At 40.1% G+C, this 11,714-nt stretch overlaps 1 protein-coding gene across 1 annotated transcript; it reads right to left on the bottom strand.

Moving 5' to 3' along the window:
* Window positions 1–400: 400 nt before the first annotated feature.
* Window positions 401–11,414, bottom strand: CNGA1 (cyclic nucleotide gated channel subunit alpha 1; the record flags this gene model as incomplete). The annotated part of the gene is made up of 8 exons (XM_079773756.1): window positions 11,287–11,414; window positions 9,265–9,381; window positions 8,017–8,079; window positions 6,276–6,317; window positions 6,065–6,190; window positions 3,972–4,079; window positions 3,115–3,221; window positions 401–1,815 (listed from the first exon to the last, which is right to left on the bottom strand). Exons 1-8 carry the CDS (start codon window positions 11,391–11,393, stop codon window positions 401–403), a joined length of 2,085 nt encoding a protein of 694 aa, XP_079629882.1. The 5' UTR covers window positions 11,394–11,414.
* Window positions 11,415–11,714: the final 300 nt, after the last annotated feature.

Raw genomic sequence — 11,714 nt, 5'->3', positions numbered from 1 at the left:
TCCTAATTCTTTTTAAATAGTATTCTGAACATGATGTACATGGTACTTCCCAGTTACTCCTCAACCATGTAAATTGCCTGAAAGTGAGGGACACTTGTTACCTTTTATAAATATTGTTACATGAAGGGAGCATATGTGGGGGGAAATCAGAAGATGTAGATACTGACAAGTTAATCAGTTACATCTTCGCACATTGTCCATTGTGGAAAATCCCAAAATACAATGATTCTTTAACCATAGTACCTTACATGCAAGTGTGTTGGCCTTGTGTCCTGCACCAAAAGCACATTTTCCTCACGGAAAATTCCCCAGCTGGACCTTTCTCTTCTTCCAACTTAATCATCACTTAGTCACAGGACCGAAAGGATCACGAGGTGTGTTCTTGCTAATAGCCAGCTCTTCAGTCCTGTGTGGAGTCTGTGGGCCCACTTTCAACTCCAGATCCTTCAATAGCTGAAAACTCTGTTTCAATAAGTGGTTTCAGAAATTTCTCCACCTTGGTTAGTCTCTGCTTCAGTTTCTGCTGCATGGACTCATACTCAGCCAGGATCCGAGCAAACCTTGTTTGCAGGAGGCCTACTGACCCTTCCATTCGGGTGACCTTCTCTTCAAGATCTTTGGGGTCGTGTCCAGCATTCGCGATATTTACATCCAGCAGACCATCTTTCATCAAGATTTGCTTCCCCTTCTCTTCTAGCATACCTTTGGCATCTGGGTACTCAGTTAGAGCTTCCATGAGGTCATCTTTTGAGAGGCAGAACAGATCTGAGTAGCCAATGCTTTTAATATTGGCCGTTCTTCGGTTGCCAGCTTTGCTGCCTTTAATGTTAAGGATGCTGATCTCACCAAAGTAGCTGCCGTCACTCAATACCACAAACTGAGTGATTCCATCATCTGCCACCACAGCGAGCTTGCCTTCCTTGATGATGTACATCTCTCGTCCGATATCGCCTTTCTTGCAAATGTAATCTCCAGGGCTGTAGACTTGGGGTTGTAATTTCAAGACCAACTCCACCAACAGACCAGCCTCACAGTCGGCAAAAATGCGCACCTTTTTTAATGTGTCTAAGTGGACACTGATGGCAATCTCTGCCCTGAGTTTATCCGGTAGATACTTCAAAACTTCTCTCTCATCCACTGTTTTTTTGTTGGTCCACAGGTAGTCGAACCATTTAATAACTCTCTTTTCCATATCTTTGCTTACATTTCGAAAATGCATGTATTGCTTGATGGCATCAATTCTTGCTTGAAATTCTGCTCTGGCTGCATTCATGTTGGAAATCATAGAACCTATGTTACCAACAATGGTAGCAAAAATTAATACTCCAATTAAGAAATCAACCACCACGAAAACATACTCAGAATCCCTCACAGGAGGTGGTGTTTCACCAATGGTGGTCAAAGTCAGTGTAGACCAGTAAAGGCTATAGACATACTTTCTAGCCAAACGGCCAAATTCAGGGTCATTGACATCAGGATAGACCCATGTATCATTTCCAAATCCAATAGCTTTGGAAATAGAGTAGTACACACACGCGTTCCAGTGGATAATGATGACGATGTACATGACAAGGTTAGAAATCCTGAAGATGTTTGGGTAGTTAGTTCTTGTTTCTGTTCTTTGGAAGAACTCAAACATTCGAGAGATTCTTAAGAGTCTGTTTAATCTAATTTCTGGATAGTTCCACCCCAGCTTAAAATATAGCAGATCGGTTGGTACCACTGATAGAACATCAAGTTTAAATTGTAAGTTTGATTTATATTTCTCTATGAGTTTACGCTCTTCCTTCACCAGCAGTCCTTGCTCTAGGTAACCTAAAATAGAAAAAAAAATCAATTGAATGTTTTTTTCTTTTTATGCTATTGTGAATTTTTCTGAAGTGACTCTCAATAAACTTCATTGAGCTCAAAACAAGAACTCACTTTCAATAAATATGTTTTTAGCAGTGTAGTAAGATATGAGTACCAATCAACATATAGCTATGGAACATACTATTTTGTAGAAATAAAAAGTAAAACTTTGCAAGTGTAGAGGGGGGAAATTATATGCAATGTATGTATACAAATCTCTGTGGATCAGTATCTCCAGTCAGGCAAAGCCACTGCTTTTATGAACAGTGTTCTTGGAAAGTTTCCTGGACCCCTGAGTACTGTGCTTATACCTCAGGCTACTCTCTTGACAAAACCCCAACCCCACCCTTGAAACGTGGGTACCATTGTGAATAGTCTTTCCTTGCTCCTTCAACGTGAAGCATAAGTGTCCTTGGTATCAGCATTCCTTAGACATGTGGGGTCCTCCCTTCTCCTACACTGCTACCACAGGGCTGGTGAAGTAAATCCAGCATCTCAGCACTCTGATACACTTCACTAGGAAAACAATTTGTTCTTCCTCCTATACTGACGATCCGAGCCACAAACAGGACACAACAACGGCAACGCTCTGTGTTCACTGGTTCCATTTGCATGTGGAAATAGTGTAGAAACAATGAGTTTATATCTACCGTATTTTCCGGCGTATAAGACGACTGGGCGTACAGAAGATTTTCCTGGGTTAAAAAGTCGTCTTATACGCCGGAAAATACGGTACTTAACAAGAGTAGTTGAAGTAGGTAGTTATTAGATTCTTCCCCCTGGTCAATATGTCTCAGCATGGGTCACAAAATTGAGTTAAGGATGTGTGTTCTGTTTCTTACAAGATTTCTAATACAGCTCTGCTGGGTACAGTGACACTTTCCCCCCCCCCCCCCCCCCCCCCCAGCCTCCTTAATCTCTCTGTTAGGTAGCAATCTCCCTTTCCCCACAGGGCTGACAGACTATTTCTGCTCTCTCTAGTCCTTTCACCTGGCATAAACCCAGTGAACAGGGTAACAGAGGAAAGCCACCCATCACATTCAAAAGGTTGCCTAGAAACTTCCCTTCTGAATCCGTTGGAGCGAACGAAGCCTGTGGGTGGGAATACGGTATTCTTGCTTTCAACTGTGTTTTTCTTTTTTCTCTCTCTAAAACAGGTTTTTGTGAGTTATTTTGAAGAATGCTTTAATTTGAAAAATTTCAAATTATATTATAGATACAAAAGCATGAAATTGCAAAATATCCCAAACTGAACATATTTACCTGTCCTGGTTCGTACAAACATATCGAGAAGATAGATTACATCTGACAAGTAATCAAAAACGAGCCAATACACTAGGTAATCAGACTGGAGCTCATCAAAACATGCTCTGTAAAAAAAAAATTATATAAATAAAATGGGAGCCATTTCAGTAAAAGTCCTCTTTGTATAATTTTCTCATGATGAGACGTATAAGACTAGGAGGGGTCCTTAGAGTCCAGTGCATCAACCATGGCTTTCCCAAATCTCTTCCCAAATTGGAGTGGTTGGATTAGTTTTCTCACACTTCTGAATTTCAACATTCTTGCCATTATACTCGTTAGCTTTATGAAAACATCAAATAAGAATGAACGACCTAGGGCTAAAGTCAAATACATTGGGTCATATACATTAATAACCAGGTTCATACTGACTGTCAGTGCCCAGATGCTTCAAGAAATTATGCTTGGTTCTGGATGGCTGAGCTGCTTACTGGCTAAAAGACAGGAAACCATAGAAATCATTTGGGAAACACACCTTGTTCTAAACCAACCTAGATCCTTGATCTTTTTCTACTCTTGGCAATATTTTTTCCCGTAGGAAAAAAAAAAATTCCCCCAAAGTTCTAATTAAATGATTGGGCAATCAAAATTTAAAAGTATCCTCTTCATCCCTCCATCCTGCTACTGGATTTCCAAGTATATTGTGAAGGAGAGTATCTAGTCCTGATCTTAGGAAAACACGTTGAGAACAACATAGAGTCTCTTTACAACCTGTGATGAAGAAAAGAGGTATGTCCTGAAGAGCCCTAGGCCAAACAGTTAAGTCAGTTAACTTGAAAACTGGAAGTGAGCTGAGATCCACAAAAATATATAGAGACCTTGCAATAATCAGAGTCCAGTTGTACATGACGGGTAAGGTGATGCAAAACAGCCAATTGTAGTATGTGTTTCCCGAGGGATCAATAACCATGACTTCTTTCTTCTCCCTAGCAGCAATCAGACACAGGGGAAAGTTACCAAGAAACAAAAACATTTCAGTTTCACCTGTCAAATACGACTATGCCCATCCCCCACAATTAACGAAAGAGAAGGAAGCTGGAGAAGCTCACTCTACAGTGGGAAGGCTAGCTTGGCATAAGTGCACTGGTCATAAGAAACTAGTTAGTGAAGGGTGGCTAGAATAGTCTTACATTACTAGTCTTACATTAAACCATATTTTACACTTTAATTAAAGTCCTTGTTTTACTGCGATGCTGTAGACACTTCTATCTCTACAGCCACAAAGAAGGAATCATGGCATAGATTATGCCAAAACCTGGACATTTCACAGAACCCTTTGGTAGGGTATAGGTGGTGGGAGAATGCTGGCTTTGCCATGCTCCCTACCAGGTAATGAAACAACCAGGAACTACACTGTAAGGGGAGAATTCATGGCTTCTTTCTAATCTGTAGGAAAGAAGAATATAACACAATCCAATAAAAGTACATATGCATACGCATGTACAAAGGATTAAGGGAGGCAAGAGTGGGCAAGAGGAAGGGAGGAAGAAAATATATGTTCAAATAAAATTTTTAAACTTTTTTTTTTAGTATCAAGCCTATATTTTTAAGGACTTTTTTCTTTATACAAACTTCAACAACTTTCCAACAGGCACAAATAATTGAACCATTGTCTGGAAAAGTGTTTTAAGTAAGTTTAGAAAACAATTTTTCCTTTAATAAAAAGCCAAAAGAGCTTTGCAACTACCACTCTGCTACCAGAGGAGTACAGGAGCGGGATTCCTCCATTGCTCATGGGAGTGGGGCTCTTGGGGTGCCACTGAAATGAGCACTTTCAGAAGCTCCCACGGGAGAATGAGGTGCGGTAGAAGACTTTGTGTGGAGTTATATTCCTCAGCTTCCAATGTCCCATTTCCCTTAAGCCAGTCCTGAAGGAGGGGCAGCTGTGGGTTCCGCAAAGCCAAAGCAAGGTCAGTGTCCAGAGCTTTCATTCCAAGTTGCAGCTGGGTCCAGTCCAGCATCAGGTTAATTAAAGTCCATTCGTCCATTGTATGGCGTCTTACATTACTGAGACTCCTGCAAATGCAGGGAGTGCACGCCCTGGAACAGGAGCCCCAAGAGGGCCCAGAGCCAAGAGCCAAGAGCCAAGAGCCAAGAGTGTGTGCGCCTTTGTCTAGGAGTTTAAGTGGTCAGGTTTCTCACCCTTACAGAGGCTACACCTACCCTGAGCACTGCCTCACTTCCAGGTGTGACTGGCATACAAGCACCTTCCCACGTCACTCAGACCTTAGTGGGCATATGTCCAAACTGCCTTTGTCCAGTCCCTTCCCCCATTGATCAGCGGGAAATAGACTTGGAGAGCGTTAAACTAGCAAAGCTGTATAAATGTCATGCCTACATTATCTAGTCTTCCCTTTACTCCTTTCCTGTTAAAGAATAACCAGATTATCACAACAGTATCGACTCAGCCTTATCATGGTGCAATTCCAATTCTTAAAGGTTTGTTTTAAAAAGAATCGTTCAAATGGCTGGTGTTTTTGCTTTTGAAATTAGGCATGGCTTTTGCAAGGAGACTCCTTTACTTTGGAGTATTTCCCATATAGTATTTATTATGCAAAAAAAATGTTAATGAAATTATTGAATTTATATTTCAATTTTTTAAATTGATGGTAAGATCCTAGGAATCCTATGCTCCTTGGAGCCTGACTATCTCTCAGTGGTAAGTTTATCTTTATCAGGGTTTGGGGAAGGGAATTAATGATAACAATGAAAATTCTTGATGAGAAAACTAAGAATAAGGCTTCTGTTGTTAATTTTAAGAAAATAAGAAAAAAAGTTAAACTACATTTAATAACAATTTATTTAGTCTTCACAGAGGGCCTCTGTACTATAAAGTTTCAGGAAATGTCCCCTGGATCCAAAACCCATCACCAGTGCATTCCTGATTTCAATGAGAATTAAAAAAACTTACTCTTCTTTCTTATCTTTGTCTTTCTTTTCCTCTTTCTTTTCCTCTTTCTTTTTCTTCTCTTTGTCTTTGTCTTTTTTCTTTTTCTTCTCGGGGTCCTTTTTATTTTCATTTTTATCATCTGGCTTGCTGAAAAAGTGAGATATTTAGTTAGTATTAAAATGCAAAAAAAAAAAAAATGTCATGGGCAGAAAATTGTGGAAGTCTAACTTACCTCTTCTTTTCTTTTTTCTTTTTCTTTTTTTCTTTTGGCTCTCTAGAGAAGAAACAATATCTCCATCACATAATCAAATTCCATTCTGACTTCCATTCTGATTTATTTTTCTCTCCACTGAGCAATAATTCTCAGCTTTGTATTCAAAGACCTGCCCCTGTGTTTTGAAGCCAGAAATCTGGTCTCCTAATGGAGAGTTCTACTAAAATGTACATGCGTCCAGGTAACAAGGCAAACAAAGAATAATTCCTGAGTAGGTGAATGTGGAAAACTGAAAAAGATGGAGCTGGGTAAAGGCATAAACCCAAGGAGAGAAATTTAAGAAACAATAGCCCCTAAAAGAATGTACTTTCAAAGTTTCAATATATATTTTAAAAATTCTTTCAAATTCAGGATTCTTGATATTACTTATACCCTTAAATAAGAGCTTTGAGAATTTCAAGAAAAATACCATCAATTTTTGTAGAGCATTAATTCTGCCTGAAGCAATTATTTTATGAGTAGTCAAAAAGCTCTGTGGTAACATAGTGGAATCCTAATTCTTAGAATCATTCACTAAATTTGAGATTTTTTTTTTTATATACAATTTCTTCCTGAGTAGAAATTATGTGATTAGAGGCCTCCTTCTAGGATTGGTTTTCTCCATGAGCAGAAAAAGGATTCTGGAGTCAGACAGCCAGACCCAAGGTCTCAGCAGGCTGCCATTGTTGGCTCCAAATGTCCTGGTAAGATTTACTGTTGGCACATGAAAGAACAGGCACCTCGCTACCACAAGGATTAGCAGAGAAGGCTGTTAAAGGGAGGGAGGTCTAAACCTAGGCCTCAAAGTATGAGCAAGAGTTGGAAAAGTTGAGAAGAGGGAGGATGTTAAAGGGAGGAAAATTTTAGGTACAAATGTACAAATAAATTTCATCTGGGTACAAATGACCAGAAGGGGAAAGCTGCTATTGAGGAGAAATAGGAGATAAAATTCACAAGTGAGGCTTGGTATCTAAGGTCATCCCGTCAAATGGGAACAGAACATAAAGTTGAAAAGGGGAGAATTTGTCTCTATGGGGACTCGCTACTGTGAACACCCTAGCATCGATCCTGAAAGATGGTGCTCACATGCTGCTCAGATGGCACTTGGAAGCTCAGAAAAGGTGAGGGCTCACGCCAAGTGAAATAGAAATGACAAAATGCCAGGCCAGATGGTAGAAGAAGGTATCAAAAAGGCTCAGGGAGTGGTATGCTAAAATGGGTATGCTACATGAGGGAGATAGCCCACCAGTTGCTCATGTCCCCTAAGAAGACTCAGAGAATACAAAAATGAACCAAAACGTGCTGGTGAGAGGGCACCAGCATCACTGAGAAGTTCAGGGGTACTGTCTTCTGTAGGCCAGAGCTGATAATAGGAGATGCTGGTACAGAACTGAGCCCCCAAGAGCAAGAGGGATGCCAGGATCTAGAGAGAACAGAGACTAGTGGCAATGCTTACCCTTCAAAAAGAGATGGGGCCCATAATAGTAATTTGCAGTATTGAAATGCTCACATGCATACATACATACACACCACTTTTAATATGGGTAGCTACATTTTTCAGAAGTACATAAACAAACAATAAAGCAACAGAATATCAATGTCATTGTGTTAGGTAGAGTTTGCCTAATATCTGCCCCATAACAGGTTCAGCTATATCCCTACCTTTTCACTGGTTTTTCTCTACAAACAAGCTTTAGTTTTCTATTGTAAATGTACTTACTGCTCCTTATTGCTGCTGTTGTTAACATTGAAAAGTGCGATGACACCAGGCAGGTACTGTTCCCTAGGGAATGAAGAAGTACAGTGAAATCATAGTAGTCACCATCCATATAATGTCTATGGTAAGCACACAGTCTCGAAGAACAACTTTTTTTTCAGTTTCTACTTATCACTAAAGATTATCTAGACAAGTTTTGAAAATATAGAGCCTCCATGAAGCATGAGCTACCAAATATCATGCCATGAACCAAAATGATTAGTAAATGCCTGTTGATCAAGGCTCACACCGAGAAGTAATATCCTTATTGGTCTCCACTGAGCCAACTGGATGCCGCTAACTCCCAGCAAGAGACCTGAGACTTACACTTAGGAAGCTAGGAAAGGAAAGAAAGGCAAATGAAAAAAGTGGAAAAACTGGAGGTAGTCAGTGAAAAGAGAAATAGGAGAGAAGGAAAAAAAGGAGGGACAAACAGCAAATAAAGAGTGACTATGTTCCATAGGACGGCAACCCCTGACCCACACCACCACACACAGCTTCCACCCCCTCAGAGTAGCATGTTTGAAGTTTCCATGATTGCTTATTCCCTATGAAGGATTTTAAGCTTTGCTCTTCTAGCTACTCACTCCAGTGCTCTACTTCCCTGAAAGGAAAGTCAAATGGGATTTTAAAAAATGACAGCCAAGCCCTAGCTGGTTTGGCTCAATGGGTAGAGCGTCAGCCTGTGGACTGAAAGGTCCCAGGTTCACAAGGGCACATGCCTGGGTTGCAGGCTTGATTCCCAGTAGGGGGCGTTCAGGCAGCCAATCAATGATTCTCATCATTGATGTTTCTATCTCTCTATCCCTCTCCCTTCCTCTCTGAAATCAATAAAAATAAATATTAAAAAAAAATGACAGCCAAGTTTAAAACACTTCCATATGAAGACAAACAGAGCTAAACTACTTCAAGGCCCTAGAAGAAGGATCAGAGAGAAGGAGGAAATCAGAGGGGACTGGGGCATGAGGCTTCTTAAGAGACAGACATGTGTCTCAGGGAAAATGATCAGCAAGAGTATGACTTGGAGCCCCGTGGACATGAATAATCATCAGGCAGTAGCAGTCTCCCAAGAAAAGAAGTAGCGAGTTCCTCCTGAGGTCCTGCATAGTGATGAGGGAGCAGGACCATTTGCCAAGTCCACTCAAAGGAGATCTTTTTCCATCTAAACAATGGTTTAAAAACCAGTATGGGGAGGTAGATCAGATTGCTCACCTCTGTGATGCTCCTCCCTTCCTGCGTGAACTATTTCTGAAGGAATCCCTTGCACAGGGGTTTTCACTCTCGGAGTCTTCAAATATAGAGGCACTGTCATCATAGTCAGAAAAGGAGCTACAGTCCAATGGGAGGGAGGGATGAATTAGATCAATGCTCTAAACCAAGCATGTCAAACTCGTGGCCTACAGGCTGCTCACAGCCCACAAGGAATATTTTTGCGGCCCAGCCAATATAACGGTATGTAAGAAATGTTTTAGTGAAAATTTTGTAACTTAATTTTTACAATATCCTGTTATACATAATTATTAATAACGAACTACAACATTCGCTAATGACTGATTACTATACGTGATCATATTGCATTTGTTTCCCTTACACGCCTTACATGCAGGTGCACCATTTCTCTCCACTAATACCAGCAGCGAATATTTTAGAGCCGATTGCCACGTCATTAGTCTTGGACTGACTTGTTTGGTGTGTGCAACAGGAAATAGTTTGCTTTCGGAGAACAAGAAAAATAGGTTTATTTGTGTTGTGCTTATTAATTTGTGCAGTTATTCAGTGTCTGGTAAGTTAATGTCCAAGAAAAAATATTAAATTTTATTAAAATGTTCTATTATTTTATGTTAATGATTACTAATTTATTTCAGCCCTTTGTATTCAGCATGTCTCTATTGAAATAAACCTATGTTTCTATGAAAATTGAAGCTTTTGTTTTTTTGCGACCCACATGAACTTAAACCTTGTTTATTTGGCCCATGTGAGCCTTTGAGTTTGGCATGCTTACTCTAAACTGATATGGAGGAATGCCAGTTCTCATTAGGGGGACCCTTACCTCTTTTCCTTCCCTCTCAAACTAACACACACAGCAACTTTTAATTAGAGTGAAATGAGAACTGTACAGAATACGTAGAATTGTAACCACAATTTAGTGAGATACATGTAATTAAGAAAATACTTTCTAGGTCATATACAGGGATATGGACTAACTTACAAAAATCCTAAAGGCCCAGTGCACAAATGTGTGCATCAGTAGGGGTCCCTCTGCCTGGCCTGCGGGATCGGGCCAAAACCGGCTCTCTGATATCCCCTGAGGGGTCCCAGATTGTGAGAGGGCACAGGCCAGGCCAAGGGACCACACTGGTGCACGATTGGGGCCAGGGAGGGATGTGGGAGGTTGGCCGGCCAGGGAGGGACCACGGGAGGGCTCCAGGGTGTGTCAGGCCTGTCTCACTCAATCCCAATTGGTGGGACCCCAGCAGCAAGCTAACCTACCGGTTGGAGCATCTGTCCCCTGGTGATCAGTGCATGTCATAGCAACTGGTCGACCAGTTGACTGTCTGCCCCCTGGTGGTCAGTGCAGGTCATAGTGAGTGGTTGAGTGGCCTTAGCATATCATTAACATATTAGACTTTGATTGGTTGAACGGGCGACTGGATGACGGGACACTTAGCATATTAGGCTTTTATTATATAGGATTCCTTCCAGTAAAAATATATTTAACTACATGTATACATGTTCTCTTCATTTATAGAAATAGAGTAACTGCATTAAATTATACTTTAAAAATGTGCTAGTATTTCACACTCTGTATTTTTTCACAACATGGCAATGTTATCCCTTTAGAATTGAAATGTTGCCAGTGACTAGGAAAATATTTGGCATAGGGGCTTCTAAATGAGCACAATAATGTCTATGTTTATTTGTTGTACAAGTTATGCTGTTTCAAAGTTTAAATAAATTTACTACATTAAATAAACTATAAATTTCAAGGTTACAAATTAAAAGTTAAATTGAGCCACGGCCGGGTGGCTCAGTTGGCTGGAGCATGGTCCCACACACCAAAAAGGTTGAGGGTTCCATCCCCAGTTAGGGCATGTACTGGAGGCAACCGATTGATGTCTCTCTCTCTCTCTCTCTCTCTCTCTCTCTCTCTCATAAGGATTAAAAAATTTTTTTTAAGTTAAATTGAAATTTAAGAGCTCCATTAAAAATACATGGAAAAATGAATGGAGTTACCTGCATGCTCCATTTTCCATCCTTCTTATTTTCTTTTCCATATCTGGGACAATCACATTGGGAATGTTTATGAAAGAATGCTGTGTATTGATAATATTTTTCTTCATGGTTAGTTTAATATCTGGGGAGAGAAAAGGCTTATTAGTAGGAAGATTTCTTTTATATTTACATACATAATCAAAAGTTTCACTCTACCATTCTTCTAATGCTTCTAATCTTATTTCCAGTTATATGTGGGAATTTTTCTTTAATAGAATAGAAACATGGCCTAAGCCCTTAATTACTACTCACCAGTTTTTGGTGTATTTTTTTAAAATTCAAGAATATAAGAGAGGGATAGGACTTTTTTTTTAAATTTTGGATTTACCCAGTTTTGAAATACTCAGGCACTGTGGGTGTAAGACAAAACTACAGGAAACTCACATATA

The sequence above is a fragment of the Cnephaeus nilssonii genome (assembly GCF_951640355.1).
Source record: "Cnephaeus nilssonii genome assembly, chromosome: 1".
Taxonomy (NCBI): domain Eukaryota; kingdom Metazoa; phylum Chordata; class Mammalia; order Chiroptera; family Vespertilionidae; genus Cnephaeus; species Cnephaeus nilssonii.
Note: the sequence above shows the minus strand (reverse complement) of the source record. Positions and strands in the feature narration are given on the sequence as shown.